Source organism: Centroberyx affinis, unplaced genomic scaffold (genome assembly GCF_046629955.1).
Source record: "Centroberyx affinis isolate AG114_WGS23_722 - 3 ecotype Tasmania unplaced genomic scaffold, CSIRO-AGI_Caff_v1 ptg001645l_1, whole genome shotgun sequence".
Classification (NCBI taxonomy): Eukaryota; Metazoa; Chordata; class Actinopteri; order Beryciformes; family Berycidae; genus Centroberyx; species Centroberyx affinis.
Window position 1 is genome coordinate 167,550 of NW_027280078.1, and position 26,940 is coordinate 194,489.

The window sequence follows — 26,940 nt, forward strand, 5'->3', positions numbered from 1 at the left end:
GATTTGTCTAGACTAGACTGTCAGATATTCAGGAGGAAGTAGGCCAAGAAGACATATTTGGCCCAAGTATTGCAGCTTTTTCAGCCTCTGCCTATGGCAATAACGATTCTCATAATGCACCCAGTCAGATCTGGAAGGTCTAGAAATGTATGGAAAATGAATTTGTCATTTCCAGGTCTTTGAAAGGTTCTGCGCCTGGTGGAAGAACCGGATGTGACCATAGCGATGGACAGTCCAGAAGCGGGCTCTGTGAAAAGGGCCGATTCAAATGTTATGACATTTGGTGTTATGAAGAATAATCTAGCTACAGGGCCCGATTCAGACTGTTATGTTGTTATGCGGGTCTTACATAGATTGAGATCCGCTCGCTGGAGCTGATCTATTCAGACTTTGACTATTCAGTGTGCACACTGAGGATTTTCAGCATGCCTTTGCTTGAGCATGTGTTGGTTCAAAACCTTTGCTTCTTTGTCATTCCCATTGGTATGGTGTGTAACTGGGCCATCGGTCATTGAGCCAGTTCAGTTTGTTTAAGAAGACAGTGCATGCCATGCAAGGAATCCTGCACTTGGGACATTAATTGGGTAAAAAGATGATAACATACTCAACAAAATCTGTAGTGAATTAGGCTGTTCCGCATTTTTTGATTTAAGAAAACAGAAATGAGTTTGTTAATGACAACTGCTTACTACTCTACTAACCAACAAGCCTTTCGCTAGTTACATTGCTTATTTCATTGAAACTCAGTACAGACACTTATGGCCATGTATGTTATGGCCATGTCTGCATGGCATAATTGAAATTCATGTAATTAAACCTAACTAATTTTAAACCTTGGTTGCCTCCAGCTGCAGTCAGTTTGGTCAGCATGTCTCAGATCATCATTAATTCATCTGGCTGCCTATTGATCTTGATCTGTAATGAGCTAGTTTGCCAACCTGCTGGCTCGATAATAAGCCTCTCCAGTGTAGTGGACGCAACCTGTCATCCCACATTTTGAAATTCCCTTTGCATCCTGTCTGTGATCTCCCTCCTGATAGCAGACCAGCACTGTGGGAGGAGGGGGGGGGGGGGGTGTAACTGTGGGATCGTAAAGAAAGGGCACTGACTGGAAGGTAAATCACCCCATTTCCACCTAGAAAGATGGTACCAGGGAACAGACTTGGTAAACAGCCAGTTACTACAAATACATAATTTGTAGTAACTAGTATCTCTCTCTCTCTCTGTCTCTGTCTCTGTCTCTGTCTCTGTCTCTGTCTCTGTCTCTGTCTCTGTCTCTCTCTCTCTCTCTCTCTCTCTCTCTCTCTCTCTCTCTCTCTCTCTCTCTCTCTCTCTCTCTCTCTCTCTCTAGACAGTAATCATGTAGAGCCAAACATGGTGTCATGTCGTGTTTTGTCAAGGTTAATTGAAACCTATGAACTTTGTGATGTCTGGCACAGTTTACATGGTTGCACCAGGCAATCCACGTGGTCACATGTAAGAGATGGCTCCACCTCTCAGGCAAGGTTGGATAGAATGTACTGTATGTGTTTGAGCATCACCCACAGATCATTAGGGCTTGTGCTAGTGCACCTGTGGTGTTTTCGGATCACTGTCTTCTGTTAACTGATGCCTTTCTAAATAATGTGCAGCCCCAAATTACTTATTGGCATTTTAATATCATTTTTAATATCATTGATGTCTGTAGGTTATTGGGCATAAATACTGGGTTTATATCTATCGACCAGGAGAAGGACTTTGACCGGGTTGAGCACCGATATCAGTGGCAGATGTTTGAGGCATTTGGCCTCAGCCTCGGTTTTGTTGCCATTTATCTGGCCACATCTATCTATAAATGTCTTGCTTTTCTTTGCTTGGCTTTGACTTGTTTGCTTAGCTTGCTTTGCTTTGTTTTAATGGTTTGTGTATTTTACCATTTGGGGCTTCAGGGGTTCACTTGAGGGTTGAATGTATGAGACTGGCTGTACGTCATTCAATAGAGGTTTTGTTAAAACTCAAATCTCTCTCTCTCTCTTCCTCTTGTTTCCTTCCTCATGTAGAATGCGGAGGGCTACAATATGAGCATCCCCATGCCGGGCCACCCAGTGAATTTCTCTCAGGCCACCATGTCCCAGGCCCAGAGGGATGTGGAGCAGCTGGAGAAACTCATCTCTGAACATGACGTGGTCTTCTTGCTGATGGACACCAGGGAGAGCCGCTGGCTGCCTACAGTCATAGCAGCCAGCAAGAGGAAGGTAGGAGGGGACAGTATGTAGTATGAGTGTGCAAACCTGAGAGAATGCTCAACTCTCACTGGGTAAGTTATTAAATCAGTTTTACTTACGGTATATCAGGACAGTTCTGACAAGAGGTGGGGACTCGAGTCTCATGACTTGGACTCTAGTCAGACTCGAGTCACACAACTTTAATTGCTTGAGACTTGACTTGGGTTCTGGTGACTTGGGACTTGACTTTGACTTGTACTCTGATGACTTGAAAGGGTTTCTAACATCTTAACAAAAGGCGTGTTCTCAGTTTTATGGGGAGTTGTCAGTTTTAAACAGACTATTGCTTTACTCACAGAATTGGCAATGGTGGCATTAGTGTGCGCAGGGAAACGTATAACTAATTCAATGCAACCATTTTAATCACTTATGTAAAACAAACTACAGGCAGCTAAGAAAATAATGGAAACGTGTTATTGTACTACAATGTTGTATCTGCACATGTTGTTATTGTGTGAATCATTGTCTTTCAAAATATACTGTCGGTGAGCATCATTACGCTTGGAAAACATGGTGACCAGGCTTTCAATATCTCCAGAAACGTGAATTCAACTTAAAGAGGGACATCATCTGCCCTTCGTAGCATGGGGTTCCGTATATTTGTGACTCTGCACCTCCCAGACAAGAACATCAGTTTCCGGTCTGGAGTCCCCTTTCCATTACAAAACTGTCAGTACGCCATGACTGGGAGTGCACTGCTTTTAAAGGGACACGTGAGCCCCCACCACACATACTGATAATGTATTCCCCCTAATCCAACCCCTTGCCGCTGGTGTGTCTCCGCTGTGCCTCTGGTCACAAAATTACCAAAGATCTGTTGGTCATGCCAAGTGAGCTTGCACCACCGCCTGCATCTGTGCCTTGATTCACAAAAATAGAACCCAAGATCTTGTGTATGTGTAAATAACTTAGATTGAAAGTTAAGTGATTTGTTCCACCAGACAACTGAATTTAAATTCTGTTTTCTGAATTTGTATGGAATGATTGAATTTATTGAAGTTTTTATACTATTGTCTTTATGTTTAAGTCTTTGTGTGATCATAGCATGATGTGTCTGGGATTCGATGGCACATGGAACAACTGATTTTCCAGATCAGCATGGATACTACTGTATTTACTGTTCAGATACTACTCCAATTTTGCTACTGATTCATATTTCAGGTGTAACTTTGATTTCTGCAGTGCTTACAAATTAAATTAAACTTTAACTGTTAATTAGGGAGCACTGGTATTGGTGTTTGGTATCACGGTCAAAGGGTGCTTCCTCTCCCAGAGGAGTTATTCAGAGTGATTTATCTCTGCCCTTATATTGCAGTGCTTAGTCCAACTGTTAAACCTAAAGGAGTGGCTATGCACAGGCTACATACTGTATTTCTTACCAGAATAATTAATGTACCATGCACTGTGTCTGTGAGTGCACGTGCCTGCTTGGCTGTGTGTAAAACCCTTACAGCATACATCAAATTTCAGCCATTCTGTCATTACCTTATTAAATGAAATACTGAATTTTATATGAGAAACTAAAATTTCAAAAGTTCACTTGGCTGAAATAAGGATACCATGAGGTCCCAAAACATAACCCTGTCATGCATATCAAAATTGCATTCAACTGAAATTTCTGAATTTCTGAATCCATTATATGTTTGAGTTTGGAACTATGAGTAACCTTCACACACATGTGTTCACACACATACACACAATAAAAAATCAATGCATGCAAACTTCTGACATATTTTTAACCACCTTTCTAAATGAATGCCCTATCAAGATCTGAGCATTTTATTTAAACCATGAGCAGGTATATAATCAATAATGCTAGCTTGAATAAATCAATTTTCAAGGTGCCTTCCAGATGACCAAGTTATCAATCAAGGCTGATGATAGTTTTAAACATAACATTGTTCAGCACTGATGTTATGTCCTTTTGTTTGCATTGTAAAGCACTTTGTGACATATTTGCTTGGTTTAATGTTACATTGTCATCACAAAATATACACAAACAGAGGATTTTAATTTGATGTTGATCATCTTGAGTATTTGACCCTGGAACTAAGGCAAAAGGAAGTCAGTATTGAAGCCTTCAACAGATCTGTTTGCTGTATGGATCCAGTGGACTCATGGCCATTGCAGTGCAGTGCTATCGCCGGGGATCTTCATGAGTTTGTGATATTTTAGCGTAGTTTCGTTTTCTGTAAGCTAGAACTTGAAATCTGGAATCTGTTTTACTTCTCTTCCTGTTGTTGCTAAATAATACTGGCCAAATTCTTTGTTTACCGGTTGGAATTGTATTAGTTGCCAGGCGACGTTCTGTTATTGAACATTCTGTCAGGAACTTTTAAAGCCTCCAGTGGTATCAGTGACACTACTGATATATTGCTATATGCGGTTAAGTGTTTTTTGGTCTGCTGAGAGGTAATTTGTCCAATTTCTGCAATGGAGCTGTTTCAAAGTTCCCTGCAAATTGACATAGCAATTTACTTTCAGTGCTTCTCAGAAATTCTAGATGCTTTCAACATTTTAAAGAGGCTTTTAATGTTTTGTGACATTGCTTTTGTAAGTGGTTCAGTACATTGTACCTTTGCTGATTGTGCAAGACAAGCTATTTAGTTAATTTAATTTGCTTAAATGTGATTTGTTTGGATAGGAGGAATGGAAAATGTTCTGACTCTGCTGATGCTAATTCTATTTAACATTTGTTTTTAGTCACTCCTCTGCAAAATGTACCTTTTTTCTCAGGCCCAAATTAAAGTTGTGCTTTTGCTTCTCTAGCCTCTTTGTTTACTCCTCCTTCCTCTTTGTCTCTCACTCTCTCTAGCTGGTGGTGAATGCCGCTCTAGGCTTTGACACCTTTGTGGTGATGAGACACGGCCTGAAGAACCCCCCAGCCAATCAGAATGTGTCTGCAGGAGTGGACTCCTCCCCTTCCTGTTCTTCTACTTCCTCTTCCTCCTCCACACCGGCCGGCTCCGCCCCCTCTGTCCCAGGATCCTCTCTGTTCTCCAACATTCCAGGACACAAGCTGGGCTGCTACTTCTGCAATGATGTGGTGGCACCGGGAGATGTAAGGAATACACACATGCACGTACACACACACACACACACACTCACACACACTCTCATGATGTACTCACATAGAACTAACACACCTGCAAAATGAAGGAAACATTTCAGAGTAAACACAAAGCAAGGAACAAAGCAAGGATCAAGGAACACTTGCTCTTATTGCAATATTTAAGCCAACAGGGGAATAAATGTATTATTATGAGCATTATACTTATAATGCTAGTATTATGCTACTAAAATGATAGCTCTGTAAAATTTTATAGGCACAAATGGAGAGTAAAGAAGAGGTCTGAAGATGTCGGTCACAGACTTTCCACTTCTCAAGTTCTCTCTCTCACACACACTTTTTCCCCACCACCCCACATTCTGTGTCTGTCTCACAATCTGTTTCTCTCCTTCCCATCCTTTTCTCCCTCTCTGACCTTTGGATATGAGTAATCTATGACAGCCACTCATTTGCAGTTGAAGGCCACAGCCGAATGCCAGCGACCGTGCCATTGAGCCCGATCCTCTCCTTAAATGCCATACGGCTGCAGTGCTCTCTCACAGATTATAGTTAATGTTGGCATTAAAGTTCAAATTAGAGATTTGCTGCTCACCCTCCACTCATTGATTCTAGGTCAGTGACTTGGCTAAATATTAGGTATGGATTTTACTTTTGTGTCAAAAGCCTAAATAAATAGAAAACTCAAAATTGTCTATTGAGAATGCTTTTTGTTGTTTTCCTGTGTGCATTGTCTGTTGATTGAAGTTCTGTTGTTGCCGCCTTTATTGCAGACAATTACGCAGCAAAATTGTACATTAGATTGTCAGACACAATGTGGTTCATCAGGTTTCTTAGCAGCCTCCACAGAATGAGAGGTGTCAGAACATGATGCATCAGCTAGGAAATGAAACATACGCTGAGAGTTTGAAATGACTCTTTTCCCTCTTTATTCAACTGTAAGGCTGAGGCTACCACTTACTTTTGTTTTGCTGATCATCAAAAGGGAAAAGTATCCTTGGTTAGAGCCCAAGACTGGCTTACATTACAGTATTTTTGGCAAATAATTGTAATTTTAGAAAGTCACTGAATCGAACTGACTCCCACAACAGCCACTGTGTGTCCAACGATCTGTAGGCAAGACACTGAAACCCCATCTGTTCACTCATCTACTTGGGATCAGAGCATCATCTAAATGGCTAAAATGTAAAAGATGCCACCCATCTTTGCCAAAAACCCATTTGATTGGTAACTTAACCACCGGAGGTTCTTCTCTCCTTATTCCAGGGGAAACCCTCTTGCGTTCTTAATGTTGATGTCATTGTTGTTTTTATGTTGTCACTGTTTTACCACATGTTGTTTTTTGTTGTGGCCAGTCAACCAGGGATCGGACTCTGGACCAACAGTGCACAGTCAGCAGACCAGGTCTGGCCATGATCGCTGGAGCCCTGGCCGTCGAGATGATGGTGTCCATTCTGCAGCACAGTGAAGGGTAAGCATAGTAGACTTCTACTACTTGGGTAGGCTAGTTGTCAGAACTAATAATAACAGTAGTAGGAGTAGTAGTGGTCTGGCTATGCATTCATAGTATAGACTTAATGTATAATAGTAACATGAGCTAGTAGGTTGAGAGACAATACCAGGGTATGTCCTTGCTTTATGTTTAAGGTTTTGCACACAAGAGTGTCTTGTTTTCTTTATAATAAACATTTTTTTTTTGTAAATTGCAATAGAGATATAGCAGTAGTAGGAACAATGATTAGGTCTGGCCATGATCACTGGAGCACTCACTGTTGAGATGGTGAAATGGTGTCCATGCCAGAGTAGTAAAAAGAAATTCCATTCAAGTGCCCACTACAGCCTATATTTTTGTGGATGTTATCATGTAGAACTCTGAAGTCATATTGTAAAACAAAGCATTTATCGCTAAAACAACTGGTCTCTGGATCATTCTGTGAGCTTTTCTGATGGCTGAAAACGTAAATAACAATGAATGGGTTTCATGCCAAAATGATATATATCCATTTTGGGAAAGCTTTTCTACCTGAAATATGTCAGTCATTATGCCAGAAACAAAGATGATTCTATCTTCAAAATCATAACTGTCATGAAAGCAAAAGAAAATAAATTGATTAGTATTCTGTGCTATGCTTCACTTTAATAACTGCAGTCATTTTGTCAGAGTAGGCGTCGGTTATTGCAGATGGTGGATATATTTTGGAAAGAAGCTCTTCACTTGCGTGGAGCAACAGTGCAACGTCAGTCTTACTGCACCACATGCAGTGTGTTTGCTCAGTTTGGCCATGGTGTAGCTCCCAGAATTTCCTTTATCCCCCAAAATTTCTGTCAGCAATGGAAGCTCCATTAGAATTCATAGTCCTTCTCTCTCTCCGTAATGCATCAAAGGCTTTAACCCTGTGATTCAGTCCGCTCTCAAGTACAGTTCACACGGCAATTTGTGATAGCTCTATATTTTTACTCTCAGAAGATTTTCTTTTCAGGTAGAAGAGAATGATGGGGATGCTTTCATGTCTATGAAGTGCGTGCGTGTGTGTTGGTGTGTGCATGTGTGTGTATAAATGTGTCTTTGTGGAAATGTGTGTGTGTCTGTGTGTGTGTGTCAGTGAAAGGCAGACTAAAGTGGCCGCTCACTGGGCCTGATAAGGCAGCCATTTTCTCTGAGAGTGTTTTGAGATGTATTAAGCCGTTATAGAGCTACTATGCCTAGCCAGGATAAAAAGCTTAGGAAGCAGAGCTGGGGAGGAGAGTCGGCACGCACCCAAACAGTCTCAACTTCCTCTTTTTGCCTCTCTCTGTCCCCTCCATCCTTGCATACCCTCTTCTTTTTTCACTAATACCTCCACTTCTCGCTTCTTCCCTTTCTGTCTTCTTCTTGTCTTTCACCCCATGTTCTTCCTCATTCCTCTGTCTATATCCTCCATCCCTCTACCTCTCTATCCCTATATCCCTCCTTTTAAGGCCCTTACCCCAGCTTTCTTGTAGAATCTTCTCTGGGAAAACTGTAGCCTATTGAAAATTGTCACAGGGGGATTAATGTTGGCAGCAGTGTGATAGACATTTCTTTGCTTTGCAAAATCAAATCGAGCCAAGTGTGAGACTTCATGTTTTCATCATTGTTAGGATATTGCAGAGGGACCAATCTTCTAAACGTTACCAAACCAATCTCTTAAGCAGTTATGTTTACGAAAAGAGGATACTCATAAAAAGCAGAGGCTTGCTCAGGGAAAATACCAAACTTGTTCAGGGTCAAGCAAGTGGGACCTCGGTCCTCAATATGGTTGACCAGATTCAATGTTTTGCGACAGGAAAGCATGTGATTTTCATATATAGTATAGATTTACTCTGACCTTTGTGAACAATGAAATGTAACAGTAAATCAGCCAAGTTATTTGTTCTTCTGTTAAGCTGTCCATTAAGATGTCATATCTTACATCAAAGATGTTGATATATGTCATTTATAGAATGAGGTATGTGTAGCTGGGCAGGCAGGTTTAAGTTCTTTAGAGGATATTTACCTTCTAATATCATAGTGACAACAACTGAACTGTATTGCAGCATTTGATACTGTGGATCATGGTATCCTTATTGATAGATTGAGGCATAGTATCTGATCCTATCAGACACAGAAACATTATTAATTTTACATAGTACAGTATTGGGTCTACAAAACATCATGATACAGTACAATATATACTGTATATATATAAAATAAAGATATTAAATAAAGATTATTAATAGAAGACAACAGTGGGAGCTCACTGACTGATGACAGTATTGTCTCTTTCTCTCTCTCTCTCTCTCTCTCTCTCTCTCTCTCTCTCTCTCTCTCTCTCTCTCTCTCTCTCTCTCTCTCTCTCTCTCTCTCTTCCTCCTCCACCTCCTCCTCCTCATCCTCCTCTCTCACCTCCATCCAGAGGCTATGCAGTGGCCAGCAGCAGTGATGACAGAATGAACGAACCTCCCACTTCCTTGGGCCTAGTGCCGCATCAGGTCAGAGGCACACACACACACACACACACACACACACACACATCCCCATGTTTTTATGCCTCCGTGCCGGCTGTGGCCGGAAGCATAATGTTTTTGGGTTGTCCGTCCGTCCATCCGTCCGTACATCTGTCCGTCCCATTCTCATGAATCCGATATCTCAGGAACGCCTTGAGGGAATTTTTTCAAATTTGGCACAAACGTCCACTTGGACTCAAGGATGAACTGATTAGAATTTGGTGGTCAAAGGTCAAAAACGGTCTCACAAAAGACGTTTTTGGCCATAACTCAAGAATTAATACGCTAATTATGACAAAATTTCACACAAATGTCTAATAGGATAAAATGATGAAGTGATGACATTTTATATCCAAAAGTTCAAAGGTCAAATTCACTGTGACATCATAATGTTTTGCTTACCACTGTAGCTGAGAAAACGATCTTGGGTCATTCTACAAAAACGGTGGAAGTGCTGTCACTTACTTTTGCAGACACCAAAATCCTTTAAGTTGACCTATCACAATAATAATAATAATAATAATAATAATAATAATAATAATAATCACATAAATTATATATGTTCAATAAATAAAGACTGTCCTTGCAATGATAAAACAAAGTTTATTAGCGGAGGCATACAACGGCGAGGCGGTTATTTCTAGTTATACTTGCAAGGACAAGTTCTTGGGTACTAATGTTTGATCACTGCATTACAAGCCTGTAATCTCTCCATTCTCCTACTGATGGTGTTGCTATAGAAATAAACGCAGTTCTCTTAGGGTGGAACACTGTGTTCTAGAATGTGTGTGTGTGTGTGCATGCCAGTCTGTGTGCACCTTTGTGTGTGCATGTATCTGCATCTGTGCATGACTTGTTGTGTGTGTGATCGCGGGTACACATGTTGTAGTATGTATGTCTCTCCTTTTGCATGACTGTGTCTGTATGTGTGCCCTTGTGCATGCCTCTCTCTGTGGTTGTGTATGTGTGTTTGTGTGTGTGTGTGTGTGTGCCCTTGCAAATGCCTTTATGTGCATTCCTTTGTTTGTTTGTGTGTTTCTTGGAATGATGCATTCCTGCCATCAATCCACCATCAGGAGATAAATCAGCTACTATCAAGTCTTTCCACATAGATTAGTGTTTTTTCAGCCCTTTACCAAGTGAATAGGTCTAATGTCTGAAGACATGCGCAAGCCGAAATCAGTTCTAAAGTAATCGGTCTCTTAGGGTTGCAATACAGTACCTTTAAAAACCTTTAAAATTACAGTCATTCACCAATATACAAGACTGAAATGGTGCTCTAACAGCTTACATTTAAAGATATGATAGACTGAATGGTTTGCAATGTACAAAGCCTTCTGAAAACATTTTATTATAGAGTTATAGTCTAAACTGGCGGGTCACCAAATGGAGAGAGAGAAAATAGACTGCAGCTATGCAATCTGTGCCTTTTTGCTTAGTCACTGTCTCAGATACTTAAATATTTGACCCTCTCCATTTGCATCATCATCAGTATTCATCACCCTGAGAATGTGGGTTTCTGCCATTTGCTTGACACCTCTGCTGCTGATGGTATTTCCACTAAATAATCCAGAGAAGAATGGCATGTAAATGTGGTGTGTGTGTGTGTGTGTGTGTTGTGTGTGTATCTGTGTATGTGTGGGAGAGAGACAGAGAGAAATGGAGGGGATTGGATAAAGAGTTACGTACAGATAGAGAGAAAAAAACGAGGAATAAACATGAGGGTGTGTATGTGTGTGTGTGTGTGTGTGCACACAGTGTTTGTATATATTATGCTTGAAATGCCTGTTCCTGCAATAATCTATTTTAATATAAGTTACTGCAGTTGAGTAGTCTGAAGATGAGCTCACTTTTCTGTGGTGCCACAGTGACAACTTGTGGTGATTTATAGAAACTACATGTCTCATTTATCTTACAAGTGGCCCAATTAAATTATTTTTTCTTTGACTACCTAAATGGTATATTTAGGTGGTAAAATATTTTTACATATACTATATAATTTATATAATATCTTTACCTAAGTCCTCAAAATGACTGCTGATACTGTATTTTCCTTGCAAAGGCAGCCACTGTCCCTCCATGAAACTCTACAAGCAGTGTTGCCCTCCAAGTCTCTAAAATCCAAAGAAATGCCCTGAAATTTACAAGAAGGGACTAAATGAACGTTTTATTCATTTGACACCACAGCTTAGTTTAGAGTATACTTTATATAAATGCACATATAACTCTTGTTTAGCTCTTAATTCTTATATCAAAAGCTCAGACAAATTGGAGACTGAAAAAAAAAAAATCCAGTAAATCAGTATGTAAACAAAGGCAGCAGTGGGGAGCGTGTTGAAACACAGGACTTCATTTTGCAGTTACTGATTGAGCCTTTTTAAATGACAGCCTGACAAGCATTGTTTGAGCAATAGGTTTCCAATTAATAATAGACTAGGAAACATTTCCATGTATTACTTTATAATATAAAAAAGATGTAAAGCTAGGCCTATGGTTAACTGAATAGTTAAGCAGACGGACACACCAGTAATTAAGCACATAGAGCTGAGGTTTATTTGTCATACACAAAGTTTAACAATCTTACCATGACAGATTTGGACTCCTTTACTTAATGTCTGCTCTCTACAAGGGCTGTGTAGTTCTGGGCCGGGCTTGTGGTCTGTTTTGGTCCAAGTCACTCACCCGAACTCACCCATTAGTCTGACTTGTTTACCCACTCATTTCTTCATTTGGTCATTCATCCACTGGCCGAATCATTCATTCATTCTGATGGTATGTCATTTCCAAATCACATTGACCCTGTATCTCTACTGCCTCCCGTTGCCATTTACCTCTCAATCCCTCCATCTCTCCCTACCTCTTCATGCCTCTCTTCCTCATATTGCTTTGTATGACATTTTAATTTAAATTAACAGTACACAGATGGTAAGATATAAAAGAGGAGAAGAAAGGGATAATGAAAAATGAAGCAAAATGAAATAAGTCGCAGGCTGGACAAAGAGCTATAACTATTTAAAATCCTCTGCATGATGTTGAACTGTACCACATTATACCTGATTATCTACACAGCTCTTTGAGATAAATTAGCATGGGCTAGTGCAAAATTGACCTCATGAAAAATAATGTGAATGGGGGTTAGTGAAGATGTTATGGAGCTGGCATCCAAATAGCACAGCCAAGGGTTGAAATACTTAAGTTTCACCCCTATTCACTTTTCTGAGCACTATACAGTAATTGGTTGCAAATGTATGTAAGTTGGTTTCACCACCAGATAATTGTAGTCAGGAAGTCATTTGATGCTGTGCTTGCCGTTTGTGCGTCACCAGAATACATGATGGGGGAGCTTTTATTGAAAAACAGGAGGATGTGGGAATAAGAGCGGAAGAGGGAAGTGATGAAAGGGAGAGAGATTGGTGATGAGTGATGTCTCTCCATGTGTTGATGGGAGGGAGGAGGTGTCCTTAAACAATTATGAAGGTAATTAGCAGTGAATATGAGAAGAGGCTTTCAGCGGTGATGGAGGTGGTGGAAATGTTTCACTGGAAAGGCTGTTTGCCTCCCCAGCACCAGAGGGAGCTGTCAGCATGGTTTTAAAATATGGAAACCAGAGAAAGTCAAACTCCTTTCACATTTTCAACCCCTACATTCAGTGAGCAACCGTTCTAAGGCTGAAATACCTTAATGTTTTACTACTTTACTACGTTTCACTTAATTGTTGCTTGCAAAGAATGAAGAATATCATAGTTTTTACTCACCAATCAACATTACCTCCGAAGAGCACCTGTTGACTACACAATAAACCCAAATAGTGCCTCTTGCTCTTCTCCTTAATTAATGTCTGTTGTAACTGTCTCTTTCAGACCTATTCAGAGACTTATTCATATTCACATAATTTAGACTAAACTGACCAATACCTTATAAAAGAACACAAATTCTATTTGACTAGGCTGTCCCTTTTAAGTCTTGATGTGCTATTCTGTTCCCCTTTTCCATGTCAGTTAACTAATGTCCTCATGTGTTGATTTCTCCTCCACAGATCCGAGGCTTTCTGTCCAGGTTTGACAATGTCCTGCCTGCCAGTCTGGCCTTTGACAAATGCACCGCCTGCTCACCCATCGTAAGTGGCAAAAATACTATAGAATGGTTCCAATGATTTGTGTTAAAATCCAGTTTAATTTGGAGGCAATGTTTTGATGGGAGTAGGCAAAGCTTTACTAGAAAGAAACATGGATGCAGACAGACAGATTGAACTATCAGAATATGTTGCTATATACAGTAATATAGTTGTTTTTGAAAAAAGGCAGCTTTAGCAGTAACAGGGGGATTCCCATCTCTCCCATTCCCACACTGTTGTTAACTCACTGGAGCTGTGTTGAAATGTTGTTCCTGGAGGAATAGCAAGGACGCGCACACACACACACACACACACACAGAAGAGCTGGTAAAACCATATGGTAATAATCTGGCAGCAGTTGCTCATTGATGTCACTGACTGTCGTATGAGAGGCATTAGCTCCCACCACTGCAGTGTGTGTGTGAGCGTGTGCCTGCGTGTGTGTGTGTGTGTGTGTGTGTGTGTGTGTGTGTGTGTGTGTGTGTGTGTGTGTGTGTGTGTGTGTGTGTGTGTGTGTGTGTGTGTGTGTGTGTGTGTGCGTTTGCCTGTGTGTCCGTGTGTGTGTGTGTGTGTGTGTGTGTGTGCGTTTGCCTGTGTGTCTGTGTGTGCGTGTGTGCGTGTGCCTGCGTGTGTGTGTGTGTGTAAAGATGGGGTGTTGAAGGGTTCACATCTCCTAAATCAGCCAACTGGGGTGGGCAAAACTGCGTTCATGTTTTTTTTCCTGCGTTGTCATTGGTCCACAGCCAACTAGCCAATCACTGCTCCGGTTGGCCTTGGCGGTTAGCAGGGTCCAATGATCTGATTGGTTGGTGTAGATTAGTGTAAGGCTGGGGGGAGGGAAGGAAAAGCAAGAGTTAGAGAGAGAACAAGTAAAAAAAAAAAAAGAGGGGAAAAAGAAAGAAGGAGAGGAAGTACAGAGCTCAAGAAAGAGTGTTGTGATGAGTGGAGGGTTGGTCCATTCTCTGTTTCCCTCCCGATCTCAATGCTGTCTTTGTGTCTATAAAGGGGTCATAAAGCCCCAGATCTATCACTTTCATGTGAAGAGAGACTAAGAGAGAAACAGAGGGAGAGGGGCAGAATCAGAGAAGCGGAGGGGGAGGGAGCTGGCTAGCTTGTAAGCTAAAAGTTTCAGATTTTCTCCAACTAAGCGGCTTCTGAAAAAAAAAAAAAAAAATTCTGAGTTCCACCCCATCTTAAGGTGTCATGTTTCCGCCTGCGTGACAGATGAGATTATTCGGTGTGCACAGATGATTCATATGGTTTTACAGTGATTTGGTCAAGCCTGCGCAGTCATAAACAACATGTGTTACCACACACAATACATCAATGCTTCTACACACAAGCCTTTATGTAGGCAAGCCTAGAGGTTATGTCGTATTATTGGTCAATATGTCTCTGTTTTGATTCAGTAAATCCCTCCCACACATCGCTCCTCTCTCTGTCTTGCCTTTGCTTATCTGTCTTTCCACATTTTTCCCTCTTTTTTTCTAATTTTCCCCTTGCCTCCTCCTATTTCCCCTCTCTCTTCCCCCCATCTTTCACCTCCTTTTCTCTCTCCTATCTCTATTCTCCTCTCCCTCTTCTCCCTCTCTCCCCCGTTTCACTTCTCCATCCTGCCTTCCCTCCCTCAGTGTGTCCATTCCTTTGTCTGTCAGTCTATGTCCATTTACTGTTGTGTGTGTGTGTGTGTCTGCGTTTTTATGTGTGTGTGTGTGTGTGTGTGTGTGTATGTGTGTGTGCGTGTGTGTGTGTGCGTGTGTGTGTGTGTGTGTGTGTGTGTGTGTGTGTGTGTGTGTGAGCGTGTACGTGTTTGTCTGTGTGTATTCCTGCCGCAGTCAGCTGTGTGCTGCCAGGTCACTATGGAAACAAAACAATTCAGCCCCTGTCTGGGCTGGAGCAGTTCCTGTAGAGTTGGGGCTTTTCACTCTGTGTGTGTGTGTGTGTGTGTTTCCTAACTCTTTCTGGGGCTACAAGCCAATAAAACTACACGCCAGAGAGTAAATCACAGCTAGTGACGTGGCTTTGTCTAAAAGCGTGCCAGACAACTCTTACTACAACTACTTGTACTAATTCTACCAAATATGCTGCTACTATTAATAGTAAAAACTATGTTTTAAATGTATAGCTCACACTCATGAAAAGTTACAAAAGACATTTAACTGATCACTAACGCAAATCATCATCTCTGTGGTTCTCTATCAAGGTGTTTCTTCCAGTACAAACCTTTGATAACTGTTGCAGTTCTGTACTTTAAACAACTTGTCCTCACCTTACTGACTGGTAAAGATTCAATCCTTCGCTCAAACCTCATTTACACTTACAGAGTAGATGACTTTCTCAAGACAGTGACTTGGACCATTACATTGAATTAATAACTTAATACTACTTCTGCTACTATACTACAAGTAGCATTACCATTAATACTGTGTCCTTGTTTACCAGAGGAAATAAATGCTTTTTAAAGACTTGTAACTCAAAAAGCTGTGCCCTAGTAATTTTGCATAATTATACATTTCACTATTTTCATGACTTTGAAGACATAAGCCACTGCCAGTCATTATCATTACATCTACTACTGTTAACACTGCTACCACTATTCCTTCTATTACTAGAAGAACAACTAGCTGTTCTACTACTACCACTGTTTTTACGTCATCCAGTCGAGGTGCCATAGCTATTGATCTACTACTATGGGCTCTACTTTAGACTGATTCCAGTGGAAGAGATTGGTAATATAGAGATAAAGTTAGAAATGTTATATGGCCATTCTGTAAATAATGTATTTTTGGGAATCACTCAATATTTCATATAACACAAATTATTCTATCCTCATATAACACAGATTGTTCTATCCTCAAAAATCTACTGTATTTTAAGTGAAGGCTTAAGATGTCAATTTCTACAAATCTCATTTCAGAATCAAACTCATGTTTCTCTAAGTGGTTCTTAATGAGTCAGAATGGAGCTTGTGTTTTCTCAAGTCAAGTGTCTAATTTGGCATCTGTGCATGTTAGCACTAGGAGACAAAGTGGCTGAGTCACTAGGAACTCATAGTATTTATCAAGCGTCATAGTATTTATCTGCATTCGTCAAGCATCACATTATGGTAGAGCCATTCAACAGCAGTGTCATTACGCATTGTGCTCTGAAAATCTTACGGTACATCATTCCTAATAATACCACCAATAATACTACATCTAGTATTACTGTACCATTACTAGATGAGCTCTCAGTTCGGTTACATTTGATAAATATGGGCCACAGTTTCATCGTGTGTGACTCTCAGTATAGAGCACCTACTGTATATACTTTGAAAAATAGTCTATCCTCAATGTTCTGTATGTTTACAGCTACAGTTAAAGCCCCTCTGAGCCACCAGGGCCACCCAATGTCTGTTTGATATGTTTAAAGGTGATCTGAAGATTAGACACACACACACACACACACACGTAAACAATACACAGCCTGTATGATATATTCAGGTGATATCCATGTGATAGATCCACACACACAGCTTCAGAAAGACGACACCACCACAGTCAAATCAAGCTTCTGGAGATGCAATAGAAATTTCTGTGGCGCAGGGAGGGTTTAGGACGTGTGTGTGTGTATCACATGGATATCACCTGAATATATCATACAGGCTGTGTATTGTTTGCGTTGGCCGGCTACAATGCCAGCAGGGTGTTGTGATGCGTCTAGTGCAGTTTGCGACGCGAGCCATTGCATGTAGGGATGCCTGCAATCTCCCTCCTTTAGCTCCTGCCGCTGACCGCCCCAGCCGGGGTCCAGGAAGCAGTGCGTAAGTCTTTCTGTGGTCAGTACATAGCCTCTCCCTCACCAAGACTCCTATCATGCCTCCTCGTGGTAACCCATGGTAACTGGGGTTTTGCGACCTCAGGCTGAACTGGTAGGGGGTCTTGGAGCTGCAGTGGTCCCTAGAGGTGATCCGCCAACCACTGCCCCACTGCCACGTGGGTTAACCTGGGGAGGTATTGTTGGCTAGGGGAGTAAACCCTGAGACCAAATCTGCAGTTGGGGACAAGCAAAGACACGGTCCAGCAGACTGGATCATCGGCAGTCCCCTGCAGCTCCAGCCAGACGAAGGTCATCATGAGCTTCTCATTCCACTGGAAGTCTGTCTGGCGGAGTGAGGATGGTGGGAGTGAGGACTGCGCACCCACACCCTCACCTAAATCCTTTCCTTGCTCCACCCCCCACACAAAGCCCTGTGGCGACATGGAATGGCGGCAGGTACAGGCCGAGGATGTGGCTGGGAGTACTTAGTCAAACCATGCACGCAGGTGGCAAAGGAGTGATGGTCGCCAAGACTGTGGGATGGGGCAGCGTGTCTCCTCGGTAGCTCCCATTGCGTCTGAGCAGCCCCACACTGCTCACCCCTGATGGGGAAGGACTTGGAAAAGGTGGTCCAAAAATTGTCTGCTCCCCCCACTCCAGACGGTAAACCGCAACCGTCGGAGCATCCCTCTCCGCGGTCGAAAAACTAAAAGAAAATTTATTTTGCACATCGCTTCATGGAATATTCGCACACTCCTGGACAGCTCTTGTGGCTCTTGAGCTTGCAAAATATAACATTGATATTGCAGCACTCAGCATTCCCCTTACACAGGGACGTTTCGCCACCCTCATCAGCACCTACGCACCAACCCTGGATGCCGAGCAAAACATCAAAGAGGACTTTTACAGAGCTCTCGACTCCATCATCCAGAAAACCTCGGCTACAGATAAGCTCATCCTTATGGGAGATGTATTGGCCTCGTTGCTAACTGCGCTAGCTATCCAACCAGATAAACACTCCCAAAAACTCCACAGCAAAGGTGTTGATTTTCATGAAGTTTACTGAGAATCTTGTGAAACTGTAAGCACAATACAGACACGGTATCCGCATTACTAAACAGTACTAAGCGATAGAACAAGCATAGAACAGGTTACAGAAAGTATCTAGGCAAATAGCATAGAGATACGGAGCTAGCCTAGCCTAGCCACATAGCGATTTGGCTACTATAAAATATATGCTTCAACATTCATACAGACACAGAATAACCTGACGGTCATATTAATATACAGTATGTTACCAGATGAACTATACTTACAGACGTTGCTTTAGCAAACAGGAAATTGAAGAACAGCGTCTAAACTGAGGAGCTGACGACTGCTAACAGTCCGTATCACAGACCATGAGTTTACTTCCTGTCACCTGGTTAATTGCGTGTCAGTTGCGTAGCGGGTGTCCAGGTGAAACACTGTTACTTAAAGGTACAGGTTGTGCTATTACACAGGATAAACAATTTAAACACACTAAACTACATTTGTAGGGGCAGAACAGGAGACTTCAACGCCAGAGTGGGCTCTGAACATCGCATATGGAGTAAAGTTCTTGGCCAGCATGGAGTGGGGAAAATAAACAGCAATGGGCTTTGGCTCCTCTCCCTCTGCTCAGAACACCGCCTGGTCATTACTAATACAACCTTCCAGATGAAAAACAGGCTCAAAACCACCTGACAGCACCCTGCTCAAAACACTGGCACCTCCTGGACTACATCATCGTCCGTCAAAAGGACAGACAGGATGTACTCATCACCCGAGCCATGCGTGGGGCAGAGTGTTGGACTGATCATCTCATGGTCAGATCCAAACTCCTCATGAATATTCAACCGCGTCGCCCAAGGACAGCTCCAAACAGAAAACTGCACAGCACTTAACAACTCCACCACCCCAGGCAACCTCTGACGCCTCCTTGCAAGTAACCTTACTCAGGTTCCTGAGGATTCCACTGATTGGTCGTTTCTGCGCACAGCTATCCACAGTGCAGCCTCGGAAGCACTTGGTCTGTCAAGGAAACGTAACCAGGACTGGTTTGATAACAACTCTGCCGAAATACAGTCACTCCTGCAAACAAAACATAAAACCCATAAAGCTCTCCTGTCAAACCCTGAATCACCGACCCTGAAAGCCGCTTTTGCTGTGGCAAGAGCTGCGACCCAGCGTGCTCTCCGGGTCATGGAAGACACCTGGCTTCAGGAAATCCAGATCCACTACTGACATGATTTTTGTCATACGGCAGCTGCAAGAGAAAAGCAGAGCGCAGCGCAAAGACCTCTACATCGCCTTCATTGACCTCAGTAAAGCTTTTGATACCATCAACCATGAGATGCTCTAGAAACAGCACTCCAAACTTGGGGTATCACCCAAGTTTATCTCCATCCTGCAGCAACTGCACGATGGTATGCAAGCCAGAGTCCTTACAGGAGGTCTCCAGTCAGAGTTCTTCAAAGTTGGGGTTGGTGTCAAGCAAGGCTGTGTCTTAGCACCAGTCTTATTCAACCTCCTGCTCTCAGCCATCACCCACCTCTTCCACCATGCCCTGGGATGCAGGGAGGGAGTCCACCTGCAGTACTGTCTTGATGGAAGTCTATTTAACATCTGACAGCTCCAGGCTCATACCAAGACAAATTCATGCCAAATACACGAACTGCAGTATGCGGATGACTGTGCTGTCTTGGCACAAAACCCGCAGTCCATATATATAATATAATCTCTGCCATATACCAGTCCTTCGGTCTCCAAATCAATATACAAAAAACTGAAGTCATTGCTCAACTCACAGAGCAACCTTCCTCAGCCCCCAGCTTCCAAATCAATGGTGTCCCACTGAAAATGGTGGACCAGTTCACTTATCTCGGCTCCACGCTTTCCCTGGACTGCTCCCTTGACAGTGAAATAAACAACCGCATCAACAAAGCCTCCTCAGCCTTTGGGCGCCTCCGTACAAGGGTTTTTGTTAGCACCAAGGTTGCTGTGTACAATGCAGTATGTGGCTCCACCTTGTTCTATGGGGCAGAAACATGGACCCCATACAGATGGCACATCACCAACCTGGAGGCTTTCCACACACGCTGCCTACAAAAAATCCTCGGCCTGTCCTGGGAAGATCAAATCCCCCATACAGAACTTCTCTCTATGATCAACACCATCAGCAGTAGAGCCCGACCGATTTATCGGTCAGCCGATTTTATCGGCCGATATGGACCTATCACTGATATATCGGTATTGTGTATATGTTTTCCGATATGTGCCGATATGAAAACTTTTTTACAGAACATATAATGCAGAAAACAATGCTTGGGGTGATTTATAAATGGTTTCATCATGTAGTTTGTCCAGCAGAGCGTGCTCCGACTCCATTGTTTACACTCTCAGCACTGTCTGCAGCACATATGTAGCAGACGGTGGTGCGGACTCGGAGTCAAGCGGTGTCTTCACGGGCAACTTTCTTTTTTCTGGTGGTGGATTGAGTCTGTTTAGTGTTGATTTCACGCTACGTTGATACCTAGTTGGTGAGACGCAATGCTGGAAAGTAAATAAACAACGTCCCCATCTTTTACTCTCCGTGACAACGAGCTTATCATACTCGTTTGTTACATTAGCTAACTAGCTAACCACGTAGCTACTTTCATACCTTGTCAGCTGAGTGGAAGCTAATGTGTGAGCATGTATTCACGATGCCATGCCATTGTTCCGACGGCCCATTATTCCGCAACCCCAATAGTCCGAAAAATGTCCCAATGGACCGAAAGCCCATTTGTCCGACAGCCCGTTATCCCGAAAACAAACGTCCATTGCTCCGAAGGCCCATTGCTCCGAAAATACATACTCTCCCTGCAGTTAGAAAGATTCATGGCCTGCAATCAGTTGGCCCTGCCGCCTAACGTTTCACACCCTCTTTCCCCCGGTTGATTGGGAGCATCTGTGTATATATATTGCTGTCGGAACTGACGTCCAGTAACTTACCAACTACACCACTCGGCTGATCCAAACATCAGACCATGTGCGTCCATGAAGAAAACGTGAGTAGCTTGTTCTTCTTAGGGGATTAAGCCCTCACTACCATCGTAATATCACTGCTGCTTGGAACGCTGCATAATTCCAACCAGGGAAGAGGGATTTTTAGAGTAAATCCGACCGCGAGGTCCGACGGTCAGCTTCCTCCGTTGCACCCAGGAAGGTCCGATGACGTCATTCTGCATAATAATTATCCATGTGCTTCTGTTTGTTTGAGAAACGATGGGAAATTTAGTGTGAACAGTGGACAGATAAAGAAAGATAAATTTGCCTCAGAGTAGATTAATTTCATTATAATTATTATTTGGAATGTTTATTTAACTTATAGTTAACCTAATTTGTTAACTTGTTACACATAATAATGATCTGAGGACAAAGGATTTATTTTAGAAATTTATCTTTCTTTATCTGTCCATTGTCCACACTAAATCTTCCAACCCCCAATTCCAGTCGTTGCATTTACAAAAGTGTTCAGTGCATTGATGTCAGACTCATTTTGGATAATAAAGTTTATTGTTAAACTGTAAAATACCCTGCCTCCATTACATATCTTTGTCATAAGTGTTTGATAACCACATTTGAGGGATCATTGCAAAAATGTGTGTTTATGTATATATTCTGTACATATATATAAAGAATATCGGCCACTATATCGATACTATACAATACTATACTACACTATACTGATACCCCTCCCCTGGAGCAAGTGTCATAATCGGACACGATGGACAGCTAAGAAAGTGTGTGTGTGTGTGTGTGTGTGTGTGTGTGTACGTATGTGCAGCACGTTATCTGATCCAGATGTTTACCACTCAGTGTGTTCGTTGCCTGGCTTAATTGGCTCTATCTGTCAACAGTATGGGATCACTACTGAGACCCATCAGCGCCTGGAAAGCACTACAGAATCTTGTAAAAGTTTCAAATCTCTTCCGTTTTGTGTGTTTTTGTGTCTTTATTGCGTTTTTTCCCACGCCGGTATCTCGCCGGCATCTCCACAGTGCCGAGTATCAAGAAGCAATTCAAATCAGTCAGTCAGGTATCAGATGCTTCACTATACCTGTGCGCTATCACAGTTTACAACTCTTGAGGAAATGATTTTATACAATAAATTTATCAGCTGCAAATGTTCAGATATCTCCCACAGTTGTCTTCTCTTATTCAAAAATAACTGCTTCATCTACTCCATCTTTGAATTCATCATGTCAAATTTCTCAATTTAAGTATTTGTAAGTGCAAATGTGATGTACAGAATCTTAGGAGTTTTTGGCCAGAATTCACAACTCTGTCTGCACTTTTCTAATGTGTTCTGAAGCTGTTGTTAGCTAGCTGTAGCTTGCAAAACCACAAATGCGCCTTGGGACTGGACAGAATCTGTATTTGTACTTGTTTGTGTCCTTGTATGTCTTATGTTGATGTGGATGTAAGTGAAAGATTCAACTGTGCTTTGTGTGTGTGCGTGTGTGTGCATTGATGTGTGTGTGTTGCTTTGTAAAACTTGGAATGAATTTATTACAACTTTATCACAAGATCATCACAGTTATCGAGTTCTTTTCTGTTTCATGAGTAGCTATATTTCAACAAAGTGGGTTTTGGCCGTTGGTGTCTCATGTAACTGATCCCACGGATGGAAGTGTAGAATCAAAGAGAGAAAAAGAGAGGGAAGGAAAGAAAAGGGAGGTTGAAAAGGTGAAAGAGGGAGACGTCAGTGTGTATTGTGTGCGGTGTGTCTGGCTCCGAGACTAGACGCCAGGTCAGTCTGCGAACACACATACATTCACACATGCACAAGCACCAATATACACACACACACACACACACACAGGGTGTTGATGTCTGAGGCAGAGGTAATCCTACACCTGCAGAAGAGGGTCTGTGGGCGGGCATGAAAGGCTTGGCCGAGCTTAAGAAGGGAGTCAAGAGGGCAGAGGATCTGCGTGGGGTTATTTGAGGAAAATCTGACAGAAATTATTTTATCTTTCCACCAGCCTCCATAATAAATTTGAATGAATTGACCAGTGTTTGTAAGTCACTGTAGTTAGGTCTAGAGCGCATACTGGCACACATGGTACAAAGGACATCCATATATAAACATAACTAGCTCATTCACCTTGTTTTTGTTATTTATTTTGTAGGTTCCGGATCATTAAAAGATGGAAGGCTTTGCTAGTCGTTGTTTCCCCCATATTCTCATTCAAATCATCTAGAATAGACTTTTGTTGATGTTTTTTTTTTAGGTCCTGGACCACTATGAGAGGGAGGGTTTCCAGTTCCTGTCCAAAGTTTTTAACTCCTCCCACTCCTTTCTGGAGGACCTGACGGGGCTGACGCTGCTGCACCAGGAGACACAGGCTGCAGAGGTAACACACACACACACACGCACGCACACACAGTCTCACACACGCACACACATGCACACACACACACACACACACAATCTCTCACATACATACACACACACACACACACACCTACACCGAGAGCTATAAGCCCCAGAGTTAACATACACACACACAAAAACTATTACATTGGGAGACACGGGCCGTAGAGTCAACATACACAGATAAACACACAAAGTGGAGGAGGAAAAATCCATCCAGATCCATGATGATCAACCTCAGAACTTTTTTGTTATCTGCAACAGCATGTACCTTAGATGTTTTATTTTATAGTTTTAAGGTAGAAATAACATGACATGAAACTCTTCAATAAGACCAATGCAAACTACATTCTAACGTGGTTGAAAGTGTGTGAGTCCCCCCACATCTGTGTGGCAATTAGTAGTGTAGGATTTTTCAAACAAATGCTACTGGCAGAGCAACAATGCAGAGCAGCAAGCATGTCAGTGGGATTTAAAATGTGGCTGCAAGAATATGAGTAACCCATGTCTACAATATATGGCATGTGTTCGACTCACAGCATACCACTTAGTTCACATCAGAACCTATAAACACCATTTTTGGTGATTCTCCTTTATTTTCTTGAATTAGAGCATAACACGGCCCCTCATGGGTTGAGTAAGTTTCACGACCCTGGGGTCCATGAAATCTGTACTACATTCTTTGTGCATTTTCAAAACTTTTCTACAAAACTGCATGGTCGTCTGTCGGAAACTAGGGCTTTTTTTCCGAATTTCTCAAATGGACTTTTTTTGGAGATACACAGTTTTCATCCAAAGGCAGTGATATTTTTGTGGTCCAACCTTCCCCTAATGACTCCGTTGCCATGGCGACGCACAGTTGATGTCTTTGGAACAACGAGTGGCATAAAGTTCCAGCAAACATCCTGAATAGTTAGTGGTGGAATATGGGTGGTTTTCTTCAAGACTCCCCTCTGACATGAGACAGAGAGAGAGGGAGAGACAGAGAGAAAAAGAGAGAGAGTGTGTATGTGTGTGTATATGTGTGTGTGTGTGTGCGTGTGTGTGCCTGTGTGTGTCAGAGAGAGGGAGAGATTTGAGAATTTGTGTGTTGGGGGTTGGGTCTGGTCCTGTTGAGCTGTGGGAAAATCCCATGTACTTTCTCCCCAACTCCCACTCATAACACACAGATGGAGGGGAGACAAGAAAGGGAGGGAGGGGAAGAAAAAGAGAGTGGAGAGAAGAGAGACAGCAGAGGAAGAGGAAAAGAAAGAAATGGAGGACGGGAGACAGGACAGAGAGAGAGGAGGAAGCTGAGGTTAAGAAAAAAAGGCAGGGAGAAGGGAGAAAAGTAGGTAGAAGAGAAACGAGTGAGGAGGGAAGGATTTGAGCCCTCTCTCTCTCTCACTGTTGCAGTCCCTCTCTCTCTCCCACTCTCTTTCTCCATCTCTCTAGCCCTCTTTACTTCTCTCTCACTCATTATGTCTCTCTCTTTCCCTTGTTCCCTCTCCGTCTGTCAATCTCTCCCTCATTCCCTCTCGTTCTCTCTATCTCTCCTCCTCGTTCCCTCCCTCTCTCTCCACCCCCCTCTCCCTGATGAAGTGCGCTGTAGAGTCTGGCTTAGGTCCCCTTCTCCTCAACCAGAAGATGGAGAGATTGTTTTGATTGCTCAGCCCACCAGCGCCAGAAGTCTTAGCGCCTGTTTCCCGTACATAGATTAGCTATCCTGAAAGCTACTGCACTTGGAGGGCCTCCTTTTTTTATTTTTTCAAGTCCAGGAAGGGACAAAAGTTGTACTCTTGCTCATGAAAGCATATTATTACTTATATCATGCGGGGACCCACTAGAAATAGGCCTGTGGTTGCTTTTGAGTCCCGATCCATATTTTAAGAAGCACTGGCCTGAAATAATGATAATTCTGAATGTAAAAATGAGGGGTTCAAAGGGTCCTATGGGAATCCCTTTTTTACAGTGTAGACATTGGAACTGTATACAGCTATGCTTCACCACTGAATGAAGGTGATCACTTCCAATGATTCCAATGAATGAATCACTTGTATTTGATGGGAGTTTGCCTTACTTTACGAAGGATTGAATTGACCTAAATTGAGTAGGGAAAAAAAACACTTCACACAGAAAAAGAGCATTTAGAGTCTTGGCAAACAAAATTGTAAGTCTATGGTTGTTGTACTGTATATCAGCCTAATGACATCATTTAGTAAGGACAGTATGGTGTCAATGGATAAATGCCTCATATTACAAAATACTGGGGCATATTAACTACAGTAGACCATTTAGACCATAGACTGATGGAATGCCATATGACTTTCTTTGCATAATAAGTTGTTAAGTTATTTTTACAATGTTCTCTACTTTCCTCAAAGTCTGGTACGGAATTCATTATGAAGCTTGTGTATGTGTGTGTGTGTGTTTTTGCGTGTGTGTGTGTAACCATGCTAAACTATAATCTACGTCACCAGATAGCAGTAATATGTACTTAGGGCCTATTTTGGGCCAGTTTGTAACCTGAGAACTACTTTTTATGCGGTCACCACAGGGTTTTGGGGGAGTTCAAGTTTGGTAAAAGTTTAGACTGACTGAGAGTTCTTGGGCCGTGTTGTCTGTGTGTGTGTGTGTGTGTGTGTGTGTGTGTGTGTGTGTGTGTATGTGTGTGTCTGTGCACACATCAGAATGAATGACTTCTTTGTGAGGTCAGCCCTGTTGTGAGATTTCAGACACACTCAGGTAGGAGTTTGGGGTAGACATGGACAGAAAATGTATTATGCATTTTCCACATATATGAAATGAAAACTTGTTGGACATTTGATTTAGTATGGATTGCAACTAATTTTTCCACCCATGAAGCCATTCAGGTTAAGCTAAATCAAACATGTCAGAAGCTATTAATAACTGGACTTTTTTTTATGATATATACTTATATTGTTCACATACATTCTTAAAGAGTTTGACTCAGATGGAAATTACTCTTATTATTTTTTTAAATCTCCTAAGTCATTGTTTTAACTCAAAATTATAGCACTTTACTCCATTGTTTATGAATATTACTAATGTAAACACTTTGGAATACATTAAAAAGCCATATTTAGCTGTTCTCTTCAGTCCCGGTGTCAAGAGCTGTGTCATGCCTCCAGTCTTTTGAATTTCATGTGGAATTTTATTTTGAATTGGATCTGGCCTTTAACCTTGATATATAGGCCACACTTTGAGTCAAAGGGGATGGTTATTGGGCAAAACGGGTATCACTTATTGC

The 26,940-nt window shown here is 42.1% G+C and overlaps 1 protein-coding gene across 1 annotated transcript in view; it reads left to right on the top strand.

Moving 5' to 3' along the window:
* Positions 1–26,940, top strand: part of atg7 (ATG7 autophagy related 7 homolog (S. cerevisiae)) — a 64,381-nt gene that overhangs the window by 16,626 nt on the left and 20,815 nt on the right. The window contains exons 13-18 of the mRNA XM_071528262.1: positions 2,040–2,234; positions 5,080–5,325; positions 6,687–6,802; positions 9,246–9,321; positions 13,373–13,453; positions 23,548–23,670. Coding sequence (XP_071384363.1) covers positions 2,040–2,234; positions 5,080–5,325; positions 6,687–6,802; positions 9,246–9,321; positions 13,373–13,453; positions 23,548–23,670 — 837 coding nt within the window. The remainder of the gene's footprint in view (positions 1–2,039; positions 2,235–5,079; positions 5,326–6,686; positions 6,803–9,245; positions 9,322–13,372; positions 13,454–23,547; positions 23,671–26,940) is intronic.